The sequence below is a fragment of the Andrena cerasifolii genome, chromosome 5 (assembly GCF_050908995.1).
Source record: "Andrena cerasifolii isolate SP2316 chromosome 5, iyAndCera1_principal, whole genome shotgun sequence".
Classification (NCBI taxonomy): Eukaryota; Metazoa; Arthropoda; class Insecta; order Hymenoptera; family Andrenidae; genus Andrena; species Andrena cerasifolii.
In genome coordinates this window covers 6,136,881-6,153,865 of record NC_135122.1, presented here as the reverse complement: position 1 = coordinate 6,153,865, position 16,985 = coordinate 6,136,881, and the positions used below count along the sequence as shown (strand labels likewise).

At 46.4% G+C, this 16,985-nt stretch overlaps 1 protein-coding gene across 4 annotated transcripts in view; it reads right to left on the bottom strand.

The window, feature by feature from the left end:
• The window catches only part of LOC143369411 (kin of IRRE-like protein 3), a 137,883-nt gene continuing 120,898 nt past the window's right edge, over nucleotides 1-16,985 (bottom strand). For 2 of the 4 annotated variants that reach the window (XM_076813291.1, XM_076813290.1), the window contains exons 6-13: nucleotides 14,217-14,486; nucleotides 12,760-12,868; nucleotides 11,651-11,837; nucleotides 10,682-10,820; nucleotides 9,704-9,891; nucleotides 9,304-9,437; nucleotides 8,655-8,886; nucleotides 1-963 (exon numbers count right to left, since the gene is read on the bottom strand). In XM_076813291.1, coding sequence (XP_076669406.1) covers nucleotides 856-963; nucleotides 8,655-8,886; nucleotides 9,304-9,437; nucleotides 9,704-9,891; nucleotides 10,682-10,820; nucleotides 11,651-11,837; nucleotides 12,760-12,868; nucleotides 14,217-14,486 — 1,367 coding nt within the window. In that variant the 3' untranslated portion in view covers nucleotides 1-855. Of the gene's footprint in view, nucleotides 964-8,654; nucleotides 8,887-9,303; nucleotides 9,438-9,703; nucleotides 9,892-10,681; nucleotides 10,821-11,650; nucleotides 11,838-12,759; nucleotides 12,869-14,216; nucleotides 14,487-16,985 lie in introns of those variants that run through there. The other 2 variants (XR_013085402.1, XM_076813292.1) reach the window with 2 other exon arrangements.

The following is a 16,985-nucleotide window of genomic DNA, read 5'->3' as shown; positions in this document are numbered from 1 at the left end:
GTAAATGATACAAATGTGAGACTAGCGTGTAATCAGGTATCGTTAGCCAGAACTTACAATCAAATACGCCAAGTAGTCCTTGCACAATTCCTTTATTGAAAGTGTTTCAATAAGATCGGCGACAGTTACGCAAAGAAAATGTGTCGTTGCGCGCGACCATTCAAACCCTCGGCGCAGGCGCGCGGCCTCGTATAATATTAACAAAACCAGTAACTGCTGAAAACCACCGCTTTATTAACAACATTATTGTAAGCGTTATAAATACGACTCGTATAGTTTCTCATTTTTGATTGGTTCTGACCTCGTACGGGATCATCTCCGTCGGAGCGTACTGGCAGTATTATTTTGCGAGAGAAATAGTCTTCACTATGAGATCTATCGATATATTAACATTAGCGACGGAATCGCGTTCCCCCGGTTGCCCGAATAGTCGACGACAATGCCAACCGAGTCGCGCGTTCAGCGTTCTCTTGTGCGTTCAAGCGACAATCTTTCGTCGGATCTATCACACGACAAAAGAAACAAAACACACGCACACATGCACACGCACACTCGTACACACACGCGCACACACTCACAAATAGAGAAGAAGAGAAAGAAACGAATTCACCGAAGACCCGTCGACCGTAAAGTGTAAATTCTCGCTTCGGCTCGTACCTTTTCGTGGCGAATCATAACGAACGGAGGAAACGAGAGCGAATCACGATCGATCTCCTTACTTTTAATTCAGCGCCCACTGTTCAGTCTCGTCCTATCTTCTCCCGTACCACCATCATCCTCCTCCGGGTTTCCCCCCCCTACGGCATGTGCGGGCGTGTCGTGTACATCGATATAAAATAGAAACAGTAAAATTCTTCAGTTGTTCGAGCTCGGCTTGAACGTCGTATACTGTGGCGGCTTCTCGATCTTGCAGTGGGGCTTCAGAGTCGCTAAACGATCTGGTTTGAGAAACAGCTGCTCCCCCTGCACAATGTTCATCTTCAGGATCTTAAGAGGGTCAGTGGATTCGCGAGGGGTGTGCGCGACGGGATCGCGGGCACCGTGAAACGCTCTACATACAATTCTACGGGGACCATTACGTGGCAATCAGGGAACGATTAAAACTAGATAACACAGGGTGCAGCAGCTTGTGCGCGGTTTCATACATGGAGAAAGTAAGCAGGGCCGTTTTACTCCCGTCGGTCGAGCAGTGGCGGATTTAAGGAAAATGGCCCCGGTGGCAAACGCTGTACGGGGCCTTTTTCGGGAAAATAAAGAGGTGGTTTACTAAAAACGGGGTGAGTTGTTGCGGTGCAGAAAAATATATACAAGTGTTTGGATAAAATCATAATTCTTTTTTTTTTGAAGATGGGGCCCACTACGTAGCAATTAAATGGCGGCGTGCCGAGGCATATGACGTCACGGAGTAAGAGAAGGGGACCTACAGCAATATTGGTATGTTTGTGTTGGTGACGCCGTGACGTCGTGCCAACCGATGCCAACGCCAAGCCAATCCAAGCCAAGCGACGTCATATGCCTCGCCGCGTAGCGACTTCGCTTGGGCCCAGGGTGGGCCTTCTGGCCAGGAGCCCAGGCGGCAAGTGCTCATCGGCCGCTCGTTAAATCCGCCACGGACTGCTGGGGGCTGAAGCAAACAGTGTGCGATTTAGGTGAACGTTGACACTGTATGTATATTAAGGGTGGCCCTTATTTTCGACTTTTGAATTTTCTTCACTGCACCCCCCAGAATAGTTCCGTTTGTCGCACGAGAAAAAGTAATACAACATAAAAGATGCTCATTGTCTGGATCTACAACTTTTGTTTGACATATTTTTTTTATATAATCAATAACCTGGAGGATATTATATAAAATCGACTTTGTGAGCTATTAAATAATTATTTAAATTTCAAGGGCCCAGGGGCACCTTTTCCCGTTATGCGATCGGGCTTAAACTTACAGATTTTTTTTGAAAAAAAAGTGTCACCAAGAGTAAATAAGAGCCACCCTAATGTATATACACGATTCGAAGCAGGGGTTCTTCGCCAGATGGAGTTAATTAAAACCCGGAGCTAACTGAAAGATAAAGAACCCGTGCTCCGAGGCGTAAAGGCTGCCGTTCCAAAGGGCGGCTGGCGACTGTGCCACTAGTGCAAGGGAGAAACAGATACATACTTCTCCCTTACACTAGTGGCGCAGTCGCCAGCCGCCCGCTGGAACGGCAGCCTTAATGGATGACATCGGTGACACGTAGGGTTGCCAAGTTTTTCGGGAGAGTATAGTACTTTACGGTCAAATATGGCGAGAAATATAGTAAATTGTGAAAAAAATATAACGTTTCCCAAAGGAAAGTGGTACAAAATCAAACTACATTAAACCAACACCTTATTTCTTAAACGTATATTTTTTGCGCATTTTGCATTATTAATAAATTTATTGGTCGAAGGTTTGATTGTTGTACGAGAGATAAACTAGCTCCGTTTCTCTCATCCCGCTACTTCATATTCATTATATAAAAAAATCCTCTCTGTTAAAGTTTAAATTCGCAAATGAAAGTTTCGACGTAGCCATAGAATAAGAAAATAAGTAAAACTCTAGAATTCTGTCGATGCATCGTAAATATAGTATTTTTACGTACTATATCCTTTTCTAACAGTGCATAGCGCGCTAGACAAAAATGTAGTATAATATTATAGTACGTTTGGCAACCCTAGTGACACGTGCCAACCGTCATGGCATGCTCGCGAACGGTTTTGCAAGAGGCGAGCTCTCCTCGGCTCGCGGTGCGCACAGGGGTTGGTGGGATCTGATAACAAACGGCAAAGGCACACGCATCTGTACGATCATTTTTTAATGACAACATCATACAGGAAAGAAGAGTGCTCTCTCGGTGTTCTTGTGCGAGCTCGTTTCCATACATGGTACAGCGGTCGCCTCGCGTTCATTACCCGATTACAGTAGGGCGATGGAGGTTTACCGGCGTCGACGACAGTCTCGAGATGCGACGAGCAGCTAATTAATCGTTACAATAATCCTGCTGGCGGTAACAATGTCGACGGGAGAAAGGGGAAGGGGGGGAGAAAGACCGTGCCGCGTATCTCCAAGGACACGAGCCATGCGTGCGGAGAGCCGTAATTTCAGCATGCGCGCGGGTTGTGCACGTGGTGGGATGATTTCACGCCGTCACCTTTCCCGTTACACGCAACAAAACGGGGATCCCCTTCGACGATCGAATCGCTCACGGCTCGCTGACGAGCGTGGCGCATTTCTGATGAAATCGCAGAACTTTTGATAGGGACAAGATTGAGGGATGAATCTTTTTCGGGGTTAACGGCAAAATGTTGCGGAATAAGAGAAAAATATTGAAACAGTATGACAAATCATTTTTTACCTTAAAAATCTATGTCAAAGTTGAAATTTCTGTTATAAAGGGCTATCCTTAAATTAAGTAACTTTGGCGACTGCTTATCCCCTCCCTCCCCCAGTATGATTTTATATTCCAACCCTCTTCCTTACGTGATATTTTTTACATTGCATTTTTTCCGCAATTAAAATTCTTTTAATGGTTTATACAATTCATTTAACTCGGTAAAAATATTACGAAATACGCTACCTGACTCCTTCTTCCACTTTTAAGAAATTCGCGAACCCCCCGAAAAAGCCTTACGTAATTTAAGAACGACCCCTAATGTATGTTTGAAGTATTTCCTTGACTTGTTATACGCCACTTCCTGTAGATTTTGACACGCTGAATTGAAATCTGTCTGAATTAAAGTTCGCCTTGCCCTTCGGGATACTTTCCACAGACTTTCACCGTCAAACCTTATTTGTCATACGTTTCCAATATTCTTTCCCTTATTCTCCAACATCTTAGCTTCGATCTAAAAAAAGATTCACCTCTCTAGCTTACCTCTATCAAAATCTCTACGATTTTTACCAAAAAATGTGCCATTTGTCTCACAGTGTGCCGTTCCAAAGAAATAAAATGCACGGCCCTGCATGCCCCTGGCGGTTGACTTCGGACAGGCAGACGCGCGTATGTACAGCGGGCGAACGTAACGTGTATCGAGCCGTTAGCCTTATTCCCTTCTTGGAACGAATCGTCGTCTTCTAAGCACGTCCTCGGCATCGCCAGCGTTTCGATTATCCGGCGAGCAGATCGGTAATCGAATGCAACACGATTATCCGTGCTTGCTAATCACAACGGCGGTTGCTGGCCGTCCAATTATTACAGCAACGGGATCCCTTCGGTAACGGGTTATTCGTAGTAACTATCCTCACAACCGTATAATATTATATTTATATAAACTTTGAAAGCTTCTTCGATACCTCGATACGTGATCAGCCGGAATACTCGGCCGATGCTGTACGTGTATATATATATACATATATATGTATAAAGAAAGGAACACACTTAGTGCGAGTCAGTCTTTAGTTTTGAAACGCCGCGGTGGACGCGTGGCTGTAGCGGAAACGGCCCTGTGCCGACGCGAGAACGGAACGAAAGCGGTGGCAGAGATGCGATGCAGGTTCGTCAAACGATACTTGTAATGCAACCGCTTGTCGTTGATACAGTCACTCCTTACATAACGCGGAATCTTAATATATAAAGCAGTTTACACGTTTGTGTGTTTGCCTGTCGCCTAAAAGCCTTCGAAAGGTAAACAGTAGGGTCACTTAATCTGCCTTAGCTCATTATGCCTGGCTTAGTGTTCCTGATTTCTCTGTATTTTTTGTTTCTCGAGAAATCGGAAATGAGATCGTGTTTCTTGAGAATTCTCGAGAAATTGAAAACAAATATTGGAAATATTATATTTTTGGAATAATGTTGATAATATTTATCAAAAAGACAAAAACACTTTAACTAAATGATTATTCCTGTCTAATTTATACAAAACTTGTGTAAATGAAATATAGATATTAAATATAATTAGTAAATTTATTTATTTAATACAAAATTTTTGCAAAGCGAAACATTACTTTTTGATTTTAAAAGTTATTTTTAAATAGCACAATGCGTCTAATGTAGCGTCAGCGAATCTATTTCTTTTTTGTGGCAAAATCTGTTACTGTTATATTTTCACGTTTTATATATATCTATCTTGGCTGTTAAATGAAAAAATGCGTCTTTTGACCCTTTTGGAAGAAATTCTGGATCATGCAAAAATTTTATACGCGGTACAATAGTTTTATCTCCTCTTTTTTATATTTCTTCTTTAATAGACACAAGAAACTCATTAGGTACTTAATTCAGTATGCAATTTTTCTAAATTTTTAAATAAGAATTTAAGAGCACCTTCAGCAGTTAATAATATCGAATCTTCTGTACTGTGATTTTCTATTGGAATTCATATAGGTATTAATAAGATGTATTATAAATTGTAGATGTGTTTATACGTTCGCGATTAACTAGTAATACATTCATTTACGAAAATAAATGAGATTTATAATATTTTTCCTAGACTTAAGTTTCCCGAGAAATTATAGTATTTCTCGAGAAATAAGAATTAAGCAATTATAAAATTTCTCGAGAAAGCATCCTCGAGAAGGAACACTAGCCTGGCTAATACAGATTATTTTCACAAATAGAAAAAAGAAAAGGATTGTAAAATCAGAATCTATTAAAATTTAATTGGAGGTTTGAGAATTAAATAATTCTGTGTTAAATTCAATTGAAAATTAAATCTTAATGTGATTTATATACGAATATATTTACCCAATCTTTAATTTTCAATTTGGCGATTCGAAAGCGAAGTAATTTCATGTTAAATTCCGGGCGAAGCCGAGTAGTAAAGCTAGTATAATATAATATGCGCTGCTGAAGATTAGGCTCGCGTGTTACCGCGCGGATGTGGGTCAAGTTGAATTCCACGAGCTAAGTTGACCAGGTTTGCCCGTAGGTCAGGGTTCGAGTTAGACTAGTTATTCAACTTACCGTCGAGGTCTCGATCAGGTCTAGGTTAAATCACCACAATCACAGTTACGATACTCGAAAACATATTCGACTCTGCCTCTGTCCGAGAGCATCTCGAGCCCCAACCCACTTCCGCGGCACGCCTCGGCTGGCCAATCTGATCGATCGCCTGTCATTAATTAACGCAAAACGACGAACAGCTCGAACGGTGCGCGGGGCATCGCGGGCCGCGTTACAGGAGAAGTGGCTGTATCCGCTACTTACGTACACGTACCTAAATTAAATTACCTACAAGGAGATTGCGGTAATTGGTAGTGGGATACCGGGGAGGAGAGGGGAGACTAGATGCAACCAAATGCATGCGTAATGCACCCTACCGACCGCATAAATCACTCATATGACTATCTCGATCCGGGGGAGGATGGTTAGGGTCTGGTAAATGCCCCGTGCAAGTCTATATTGTCGTCGTGACGTTGCCGCACGAGCATTCCGATGGAACCGACCACGTTCTCAACCAGTGGCGGATTTAACGGGCGGTCGATGAGCAGTGGCCGCCTGGGCCCTGCTAAGAAGGCCCCTCTCACCTTCGAAACGAACTATGATTTTATTCAAACGCTACATTCTTCTTTGGTACCCACAATCTTCACACTACAGGGGCGTAAATTTATTTGTAATTAATTCTGCTACGTGTACAGGGTGTCCCAGGATGTCACCTGGCCCTCCTCCCTTAAATCCGCCGCTGTTCTCAACGCATACGCGTGCACAACACCTGGGTTCAATAATAAATTCATCTTCGCGTCTATGTACACAGGAAGCTCGAAATCATTCGGTTCCCCCTTTTTTAACTGAACGCGATGATGCTAGAGCAGCGGGGGGTGGATTGTTCGGCGGAGCGGGATTTTAACGCGATGCGATCGATCGGCGCGAAAGGGGGGTAGCATTAAATGATCGCGGGCCAATACGGGCTGCTCTCATTCAGGGGATTATCTGCATTGAAGTGGAGCACCCGAGCACTCTCCGATGCGTATTGAATATATGTATTACCGGCGCGATGCTTTCGTTACGAAGCCACTTATCGATAAGTGCGAACGGAAAGTTAGGGGCGGGGAACGGAAAGGTAGAGGCGAAGAACGGGGTTAAAGGACGACGGATGCAACGTATGCGTTCAGAGTGGCCGGCACCGGTTCGAGGATGCGCATTGGAAGGGACGGTGTGTTCGCGTCGTCAAGCACGCTACGCTAATAACGCAGGTTACAACCGCTTTATAAGGCGGATGAGGGTGAGTGGTCTAGCCATTAGCGATTTAGCCGGACCAAAACCGCAGGTCGCACATAAATCATCGGTTAGGTGGAAATGTTTATTACTCGACTGAGAAATACCGTCGACGTTGTTTTATCACCCTTGAAACTCTCACTTCTCAGCCTTCAAGGGTAGTTTAAAACCAAAATTCGTGTTCTGGGGTTTCTTGGAATCTGCAAAACGAATGTCAACTGTGTTTTGTGGAGATGTTTTTTTTGCAATCATTTTAGCAGCATAGCAAGACGGTTCCTAAATCAAATTCTTCTAGAATTAATGATTGGCGGTGGGGTTAAGTTGAAGAGTATAGATTTTTCGATAATTATTTTTACGCGGTTTTATGGATATAAAAAAAGATGCGACTTTTGTTTATACTTCTTTCCAATATGAAGAAAATTCTGCATTTTTTTTCAAGGGGTGATTTCACCCCTAAAGTCGCCTTATGGCTTCAACGAAAAATGGGTTTGTCTTACGGATGAGTTACTGTACTTGCGCAGAAAGTTGCATAATTTTCTGAATCTCCGGGTTGCCAGCACTTCCCTGATCAGCAAGTTTGCGGTACAACGAAGATTCGTTGAGTTTAGGTGGGTCACGGGTTTGGACTTCTGGTCCGGCTGAACCATCAATATACAGACCACTATGGTGCGAGGAGGTGCGAAACGTTTGCAGAGATTCAACTACCCGCCAGGCCAAGAACCGAGGGGGCTTCCTCCATGCCAATTCCTGCCGATCCTCTGTATCACGTGTAAATATTTGAAGGGTGTAACGGATGCTAAACTCTCGAATGCGAAACTGTCATTCTACAACTTACAACCAACGATAAAACACACGGGGAGCCTCCTGCCTCTTACAAAAGTGTCGGGGAGACTCTGAGCCAGGGGAGGGTGGGGGATCATGCTCCATAACGTCTATCGAACGAAATCGCAATGCAGCGTGGGGAACTGAAGAGCAGCGCGCCGCGGCAACGGAACGAAAGGAAGCGAAACGCTTGCTCGAATTCAACCCTTTTATGCGGAGTTTTTTTTTCCCGCGGGGGAGGCCGCTTTCGAATGCTGTTTCCGGGCCGAAAAAAAAGGCTGCACCTTAACGCGCAACCTCTGCCTCGCGAGCGGCCGAAATAAAAGTCCAGCGGGTGGAATGGAGGCGAAAGGGAATTTTTTAATTGCCGGGGAAACTTCGGCCAAGAGATCGCGCATAGAAGGGCCGAGGGGAGACTGGGACGGTGCTCTAGGAACGGAGAATTGGAATGCACCGCTTAAAATAGGAGCGCGTGTTACAGCGAGTCCGACGGAGAAATGGCTCGCGCATTCCCGCGCGGCTTATCGAGGAAAATCGCGGGGGATCTAGAGAGAGATATGGAGGGGGGAGGATAAAGTAATACGGGAAAGGAGGAGTCGCTCAGCGACGTCGTTCTTTCTACTTTGTGAGAATAGTTTTCGCCTCCCTCTTTCTATCAACTTATCTGACCTGGAGCGTGTATTGTGGTCCGTGGGGCTGCCCGTGGTGATGATGATGCCTCTGATAGTGCGACTGCTGGTGCGGCGGCTCGTGCTGATAACATTCCTGTTGATACTGCTGCGACGGGACAGGCTTCAGAACGTGATTGGGTCGTTTTTCAGGCGCGAACTGCTGGCCGCTGCGCTCCATCGTGTCCACCGCTAAACGGGGATCCTCGATCATCGTGTTCGAGGCCTTCGTGCTGAAACATACGAGGCTGTCCGGCTCGATTTTCGCACACTCCGCCTGGATCCCTTCTTTTCTCGCGCGGTGCTCGAGGCGCAGGTACAAAGTGGCCCGGCCACTTCGCTATAAAATGTCCACCTCGCTGATAAACATAAACGCTAAGTGAAACGTTTATAGTCGGATGTCCATTATCCTCTGATCTGACTTACGAAGTGACGTGATAGAGTTGAGAGGACAAGGAAAGAAACCAGCAGGCGCTCGCGATGCCGGCAATTAGCGTAAATAGAGAGAGGGAGAAAGAGAGAGAGAGATTACGCGGAATAATTCATTAGCGTGCGGGGCTCCCATCAAAGGAGTCCCCCCTGTTTTTTTTACCCACGTAAATCGCTCCGAACGTTTGTTCGCGGCGGCGGACGCAGTATCGCGTGCTTACCAATGCACTTGCTGCAGCGCGGGCACCGTATTTCTGGGCACGCAGCATCTATCCGAACGTAGGAAACAAACGAATCCCATTATCAGGACCGAGAGCAGCGTAAACCCAGCGACAGCGCCGATAACGAGTGGAATCTGTAACAAATACGGCGGCAGCGGGCCAGGAGAGAAGAAGCTTCTCGGCAAGTGGGTGGCGAGAGAGGCGCGCCCCCTCCCCCGTCCCGCGCGCGGGATATTTACGCATTCGGCCATTTTAATTAAATACCGGCTGCAACGATCATTTAATTGGGGCCACTGTGCGCCAAACAGTGGGGGCGGGGACACGCGGGGGGCATCCGCTGGGAACATCGCCCGTATCGACTGCTCACCCCCGCTCCGCAGAGAAATATCGTCATAATTACCTGCCCCGGCTCCTCCACTCTCAGCATCAGCGAACGGCGATCGCTTCCTCGATCGTTCTCCACGATCACGTGGTACAGCCTCTGGTCCTCCTTCACCGTGCTGGTCAGCTCTAGAACGGCTATGTAACAATCCTCCACCGCCAGTGGCTCCAGATCCAACGCCCGATAACGCGACTGGAGCATCTCACCTGCGAACGTGCGGTGGTCAGACCTGGCTAACTTCATCCTCAGCGATACAGTGGCCGTGCGCTCTGAGGTCACTAGCAGCGCGGCCAGATTGGCCATTTTCAGAATCAATTTGCGCTCAATTTTTTTTTGAAGAGAAACAAAAATATGAAAAATAAATTGCTCTTTCACATTTCATCCTTTCTTTCTTTATTTCTCGCAGGCTATCGGAAGCGTTCTAGAAACGAAAACAGTAAAATCACGTGCTCTTATTGTGGTCACACGAGACTCCTCCCTTAAGTTACTTTTATACCTGCATTTTTATCATCATGTAACCCGAAGAAGCAATAATTCTGATTCAATACATTCGATTTGTATACTGGCGGCGCGCAATTTAAGTTTCTGAAAACCACCGCACTGGTTGCTAGCGGATTACGTCGAGGGGGGTGAAACGAACGAAACAGAAGTCAGGGAACGGTTTCACTGGTTGCATGCAGGATCGCAAGAGTCCCTTTTGGGGGAAACGGTATGGTCACGACGCGATAACAATGCTGGAGGGTATGAGACGCGTTCTCCTCGGGGATGACGAGAGCACGATGGATCGAAGGGTGGCCCCGGAGGACGCGGTGAAAACGGGGGGGAGCTCGCGGCTAAAGGGATGCTGCTCCAGTTAATTAATCGCCCGGTGTACCGGTTTTCAGTAATAACGAGTGCCAATTAGTGAGAAGAGACGTACGTAAAAGAAAAACTGAAAGGGCAAACCAAAGACTGGAATACTTTTGGCGGTAGAGCTAGAAGAAGAGCTAGTCTAACCAGCGTGGAGTCTGGTGCTGCCCCATTCCCAAGCCACCAGCCGGGGCTTTGGGTCGGAGCACAGCCTGATCTCTAATTTCGCCGGGTTCCCTTCGGTCGTGGCGACGACAAACTTCTCCGTGACGGTCGGCTTCACCACCTACGACACACGTTTGGTCCTTAAATCTCCCTCTAATACTCCTCGGTCCTCGCCTCCTTCAAGCCCACAAGCAGACGCCCTTTCGATCACCACTCGCTTCAGTTTCCATTTACCGACATTCGATTTACGAAGAGAAAAAAAAAAGTTCTCCCGAACTACAACGCTTTTTCCCCCAAAGTACTTTGGAGCTGACACTTCTACAGAGAATTTTTCCGCGTCTATTCCGCGAAATATCCGCGAACCACAAGTGCCGCTCGGGTTCACGGAGGGAGGGGAGGGGCGAAATGTAGTGGTGAACGAGAGCGCTGTAGAGGCGATCAAGCGTCGACAGCTCGTCGTGGAAATGACGTTTTATGCCACTGTATTTTTTAGCTTCCCTCGCGCGAGTTAAATGTAGATTTTTCATTTCGCATTTAAACACGCCGCGACGCAACGGCAAGCTCTCGCGTGTGTGTTGCGCGTCAACAGTCTGCGCGACCGAGCATAATGTTATTAATTATTCACCGATTGGAATCGTCTGTTTTCCGATTACATCGATTTCCGCGATAAAAGCGTGTAACCGATTATAGGCAATCGCGATGCGGAAAAACAGACTGCTTTTCGATTCCCGTTATTTGCCGCGGCTCCGGGGCGATTAAATTTTAACACGGCTAACTCGCCCCCTCCCCTCCCGCCCGATCGATTTACTTGCAGCGGATTTTCCATGCGAATGATGCTCGTGCAGCGCAACGTTCTGAAATACTCGCGACGCTCCAGTCGAAAGAGATCGCCCGCAGTTTCGCCGGCCGCGGATGCCTGTACGTCAATTCTCCGCGGTCGTGCATCCTTACCCTGGGCGCGCCGACCACTTGCAGAGACACAGGGTCGCTTTTAACTTCTCGGACGTTGCCATTGATCTTGTTGGAGGCGAGACATATGTATTGGCCCTGTTGCTCGTACGTCACGTTCGTCAGGATCAACCGCTGCCCGTTGCCGCATTCCAGCGGCATTCGGCCGTCGGTGAAGATCTGGGCCCATCTGGTTCGACGAACAAAAAAGAAAACATCAGCCGTCGCGTTTCAATTCCACGCGCCTTCCATCCCCTGGGCTACCGCGCGCGATCCAATGCAATTCCAGCGCGGTGTTCCGAGTTTCATGACTCGCGATGGAGGTTTTTAAAACCTGTGGGCATTGCAGAGCCCCATGCGTTTAAATACTGGAAGTCTCTTCAGGGGACATTCTCATCAAATCGAGCAAAACATAGGTGAGCTTTAGGATTTTTTTTAAAGTATGCAACTTGCAGGGGAAAGAGTTTATGGCCTTTATTTATTCGTTGTTCGAGGATATGAAATTTTTGTTTGCTACCTGTGGTGGTTTGATTTCTATGTGGTGCTTAGTGCGTTGCCGTAACAAAAAGAGGAGAAAAACAAGGATTCTTGTATGTTATATCAATCGTTATCGTATCAGCCTTTGAGAAGGCAAAGAAAGCAAAATTGGTGCACGTTTGAACACAAACAAAAGAAGGAGTAATTTTACGCCTAAAAATGTTAATAACTAAGAAGTATGACCTCTAAAATTTATGATCGAAGGCTGATACGATAGTGAATTCCGTTACAAAGAAAGGGCCAGCACGATTTCTGGAAGTGGTTCATAATTTCTGTTCTTACGCTGGCTACCGTTTGGGAACATCGCGTTTCCAAATGAGCCGTTTAAAGCGTTGCTTGTACGCTACGAATTTTGTCATATAACTTTTACTGAGTATTCTTCAGATACTGTAATATAGATATGTGCAAAAAAAAAATAAATCGATTTTCTGATAAATTTTAATGAGAATGTCCCCTTAAGGGATCTGAGCAATCTCTACGATTCTTTAGCTAGCGGTTTTATGTGACGATTCCAAGGCTAAATCTCGACCGCGAGTGCATTTAACTCCTAACACTTCGTCGGCCGCTGGTTTTACCTGTATTCAGCTGGTGGCGTGGCGTCGGCATTGCACTCGAACGAGGCACCGGAAAAGAGCAGCGCAGTAGTCAAGCGATCCGGCCCCACCGAGCTGATCGTCGGTGGATCTGCATGGAAATCGGAGGATCTACTGAGCACTAGACTATATCCCTGGTGGGCGGGCAAACCAGTTGCATAGAGAGAACTCAAAAATCTTGAGAAAACTCCGGTTTATTGAGATATAGAGATTGAGACGATACAATGAATGGAGACGTAACAGATTCGTGCGAATGTTGTCAAGATACGAGAGACTACTGCTCTGAATAACCGAGCACTCGGCTCGGTCACGAGAGCGAGATTGCGTGCGTTCTTTTGCTCAATTTGAAATTTAGTTCAAACTTTGTATCAGGTCGTCAATGATGAAATTTGTAGAAAAACAGGCAAAGTTGGTTGACAACTTACAAATGTAAGGAATTATTTTGTTCATCAAAGTATGCACTCATATTGTGGTGCTTACAATGATTTCTTTAAACAGGCGAGATATGTAACTTTCTAACAAAAAAAACAGAACGGTAAAATATTAAGCCAATGTCAAATAATAAGCTGTTAAAGTTTCTTAACTACAAATTTCATCCTTGCCAACCTAATAATTCTCTTTCGAGTGCGGAGCCTATTTTGAAAGTCCAATGGGACGAGACGTATGTCATCCACTTTCACGGCTAAAATTTAACACCCGATCTTACATAACACTTTAAATATTCCAAGTGTCCTCCCGCAAAACTAATAAATCTGACTTATACTCGTCTGTACGCCCACGAGAGGTATGCTACTACTTACAAGGAGAGTATTTTAGGTGTCCGCTCCCGATCATTTTGATTTTTGGATATGTTATAGAGGACCGAAAAATAAGAAATACGTGTTTTTTTATTTTTCCCCGTTTTCATATTTGGGAGATGAAAACTGCGTTCAAAGTTAGGGTTGAAAATCATTTTTATGGATTTTTGAAAATCTGGTGAGTCAGTCATATTTCGCATTCAAAGACACAAAATTCGTCCATTGACACTATCCCCCTATCTCTAATAGTTCTCGAGATATTCCACAAAAATGATTTTCCACCCCTAACTTTGAACGCAGTTTTCACCCTGCAAATATGAAAACAGGGAAAAATAAAAAAACACGTATTTCATATTTTTCGGTCCTCTATAACATATCCAAAACTCAAAATGATCGGAGGCGGACACTTAAAATACCCTCCTTGTTAGTCTCCTAGGTGATCCAAAGCGGTGTTGCAAAAAGCTGCTCAACACCTTTATCCTAACCCATTTCCACCCTCCCCCCGGGCGCTATTTTTACAGAGACACCCCGTGCCTTCTTAACAGACCGTCGAGGTATTCCACCTTCGTGGGCGTTAATCGCGGATATTTTCAGGACGCTCGCCGAAGGGCGAGGGTGGAAACGAGGGCAGGAAACACTTACAGTTGACGGACACTTGAACGGACACGGGGTTGCTTTCACCCTCGGTGTTGGTTGCCTCGCAGATATACACCGCCGCGTGATTCCTGTATATCGGCGAGAACAGAAGCGTCTCCCCTATGCTGGCGACCTCCGTCACACCGAGGCTCTTCGTCCTCTTCCAGAGGATCGAGGCCGAGGGATTTGCATCGGCCAGGCACCGTATCTCCAGCTGATCCCGACCCTCTTCCAGTTGACCAGTCGGCACTCCAACCAGTCGCGTTTTGGGGGCGTCTGAAAAATACCGTCGCGACACCGTTCGCTGTACTTCGCTCCTCCGGACTCTCCCCTCCCCACAATCCCCACCCGCAGAAGACGAGATTTTAATTATACTTCCGCGATCGCAGTCGACACCTGCATCGCCCCAAGGCGTCGAGATTAATTCCCTCCTTAAAAAGAGTCCTCCGACAAACGAAGCAAAGGGGAGGATTTAAGCGGAATCGCCACCTAGCATCGCTATCACGTTTTTAATCACACCGCGCAAAATAAACATTCCCCGGCGATGGAAAGGGAGGGGGGCAGGCGAACGTGGCAAGTTTTCAGATTAAATCCCTGGTTAATGAGCGCGTAATTAAAAATATTCCTCGGGACGCATCGATGCTCGAACCCAACCGATCGCGAGTGTTCTCGCGCTCGATTGGAGCGAAGACGGGAGCGCTCCAGCCAGCGTGAAAGAAGAAGCGAAGCAGCGGGAAGCCGATAATGGAATGGATAACAAAGGGACACGCGTTCGCCGTGAAGCGCCGGGGACCGCGGCTCGAAATAATGAATCAAAGTTGGAGAGGTTCTCGGGCAGTTTCGTTATTCCTTGCCAGGGATAATTAGTCAGCCGCGGCTGGCGAAAAAATTCAATTACGTCCGCGCGCAGTTAATCCTGCGGCCGTTTCAAGCGTCGGGGGATGAAGAGGTGGATCGGACGGAGCTGCATCGGCTGAATCCTGGTGTCCTGGCGAATTGGCGCGCGTTTAGGGCGCCTGGGAAAAAAAAAAACGCGCGGCCATTCCTCTGTCTCCTCGATTAATCGACGAATTCAAGCGAATCGATTAACCCTCGACTCCCACCCCGGGGTGAAAAGAGTTAATTGGTCTTCTACGATGAAAGATCGCTGAGAAGAGGAGGGCGAAGTTTGTAACGTTGCCAGAACAATGCATCATCACGGGAGAGCGGGCTGGATGGATCCCAGCCTGAATGGTTTCGATTTTTCCCAGCAACTCGGGGAGGGGCGTCGCGTTTGATTAATGCTTATTGAAACGGCGCGCAAATGTTGCGATTTTCGTTGAATGCAATTTACCCGTTTAAAGGGGCTTGTTCGACGGATCCCCCCGTCTCGTAGGCCGCGCAAACTTCCGCGAAAGTTGCGCTCGCCCGTTTCCAGTTGCTGCTTTCATTTCGACAAAGGGGCCTCTCTCCTCCTGCCGATTCGAAGCAACGGGCGTGGAAAACAATTTACCGCGTTAATACGCAATTACCTCCTCTGCCCACGCTCCGCCCCTCCGCGCTTCTCTCCCTGCCGCCGGTCTCATCCCCGAGCTCACCCTGTTGATTTAAACCAATGAAACTGCTCGCCGGCCACGGAGAAACGTCACGAATGACGGTTAATTAATGTTGGTGTACAAATCCAAACTGTATTAATTAATAATTTCGCCCCCGTCCTATTTCCCCGGGGGTCAAAAATAACAAGCTCCTATTCAGACTTGGAAATACGATTACCCAACTCCCAAAGAGCGACGGCTAGAGAGACGGGTGAACTATACACGAAGCGCCGGCCGCGGACGCTGCGCCCTTTGGACGCGACTTCGCTGAACGCGCGAGGCTGACTCGGTTGCGGGATTAATTATTTGTTTAGCCGAGTGTCTGGTCTAGCGGAGGATCACAGACTTGCTGGAAGTCGCGGAGCTCTGCGAGCAGATAAGGCGTGTTTCTTAATGGATCGATTAAAGGGTCGACTGAGTAGGTGGGAAAAGGTGCAAGGTACAACTGTGGGTCAAGTATCGATTGGTACGTTCCTGGTGCCCGCTAGGGTTGCTGATATCTTCGGAAAGTATCGATTTCTCAAATCGGTTCGAATCGCGAGATATAAAATTGATTCAGGAAAAAATCGCCTGGTAAAGGATGGATCTTGAAGAAATCGGTTCAAACTGTGGGTATGTTAAATTCATTGAAGACTAAGTAGTGCACGTTTTTCTCGCCGTAGGTAGAACAAAGGAAACTCGAATGCGTGTAAACTCGCTCGCTACGCGTACCTACAACATGCGGTCTTCCTCTCATGAAGTATAAAGGTGGGATTCCACTGAGACAACTTTCTGGCAACCGGCAACATCGTCGCATCTTTTTTTCGCATGCAACACATGCAATCACTGTCCCACTCGTCGTATGAGACATGTTGCCTGGCGTTGCCTCAGTGGAGTATCACCTGTAGAGTGCTTGTTTCCAACAATTTGCAATGCAACAAAATCAAAGTACAGTGTAATATCAAGAATAAAAATTGGTAAATATAGCAGTATAATCACGAAGTGAGAAGCAAGGAATAGATTACTTTTCAAATCAGCTGAAATGCGCGAAAAAAAGTGCACCTATAAATAATAAAGAATCGGAACGCGATTTCTGTTTCCATAGGATCGATCTGTACTGAAAAATCGACTTTATAAGAAAATTGTATTGTTTTTGATTTCAGACACGACATACAGCTGTTTTCATTTGCCTGGACGAAACCTCCCTTGTTCTTAGGGCCCG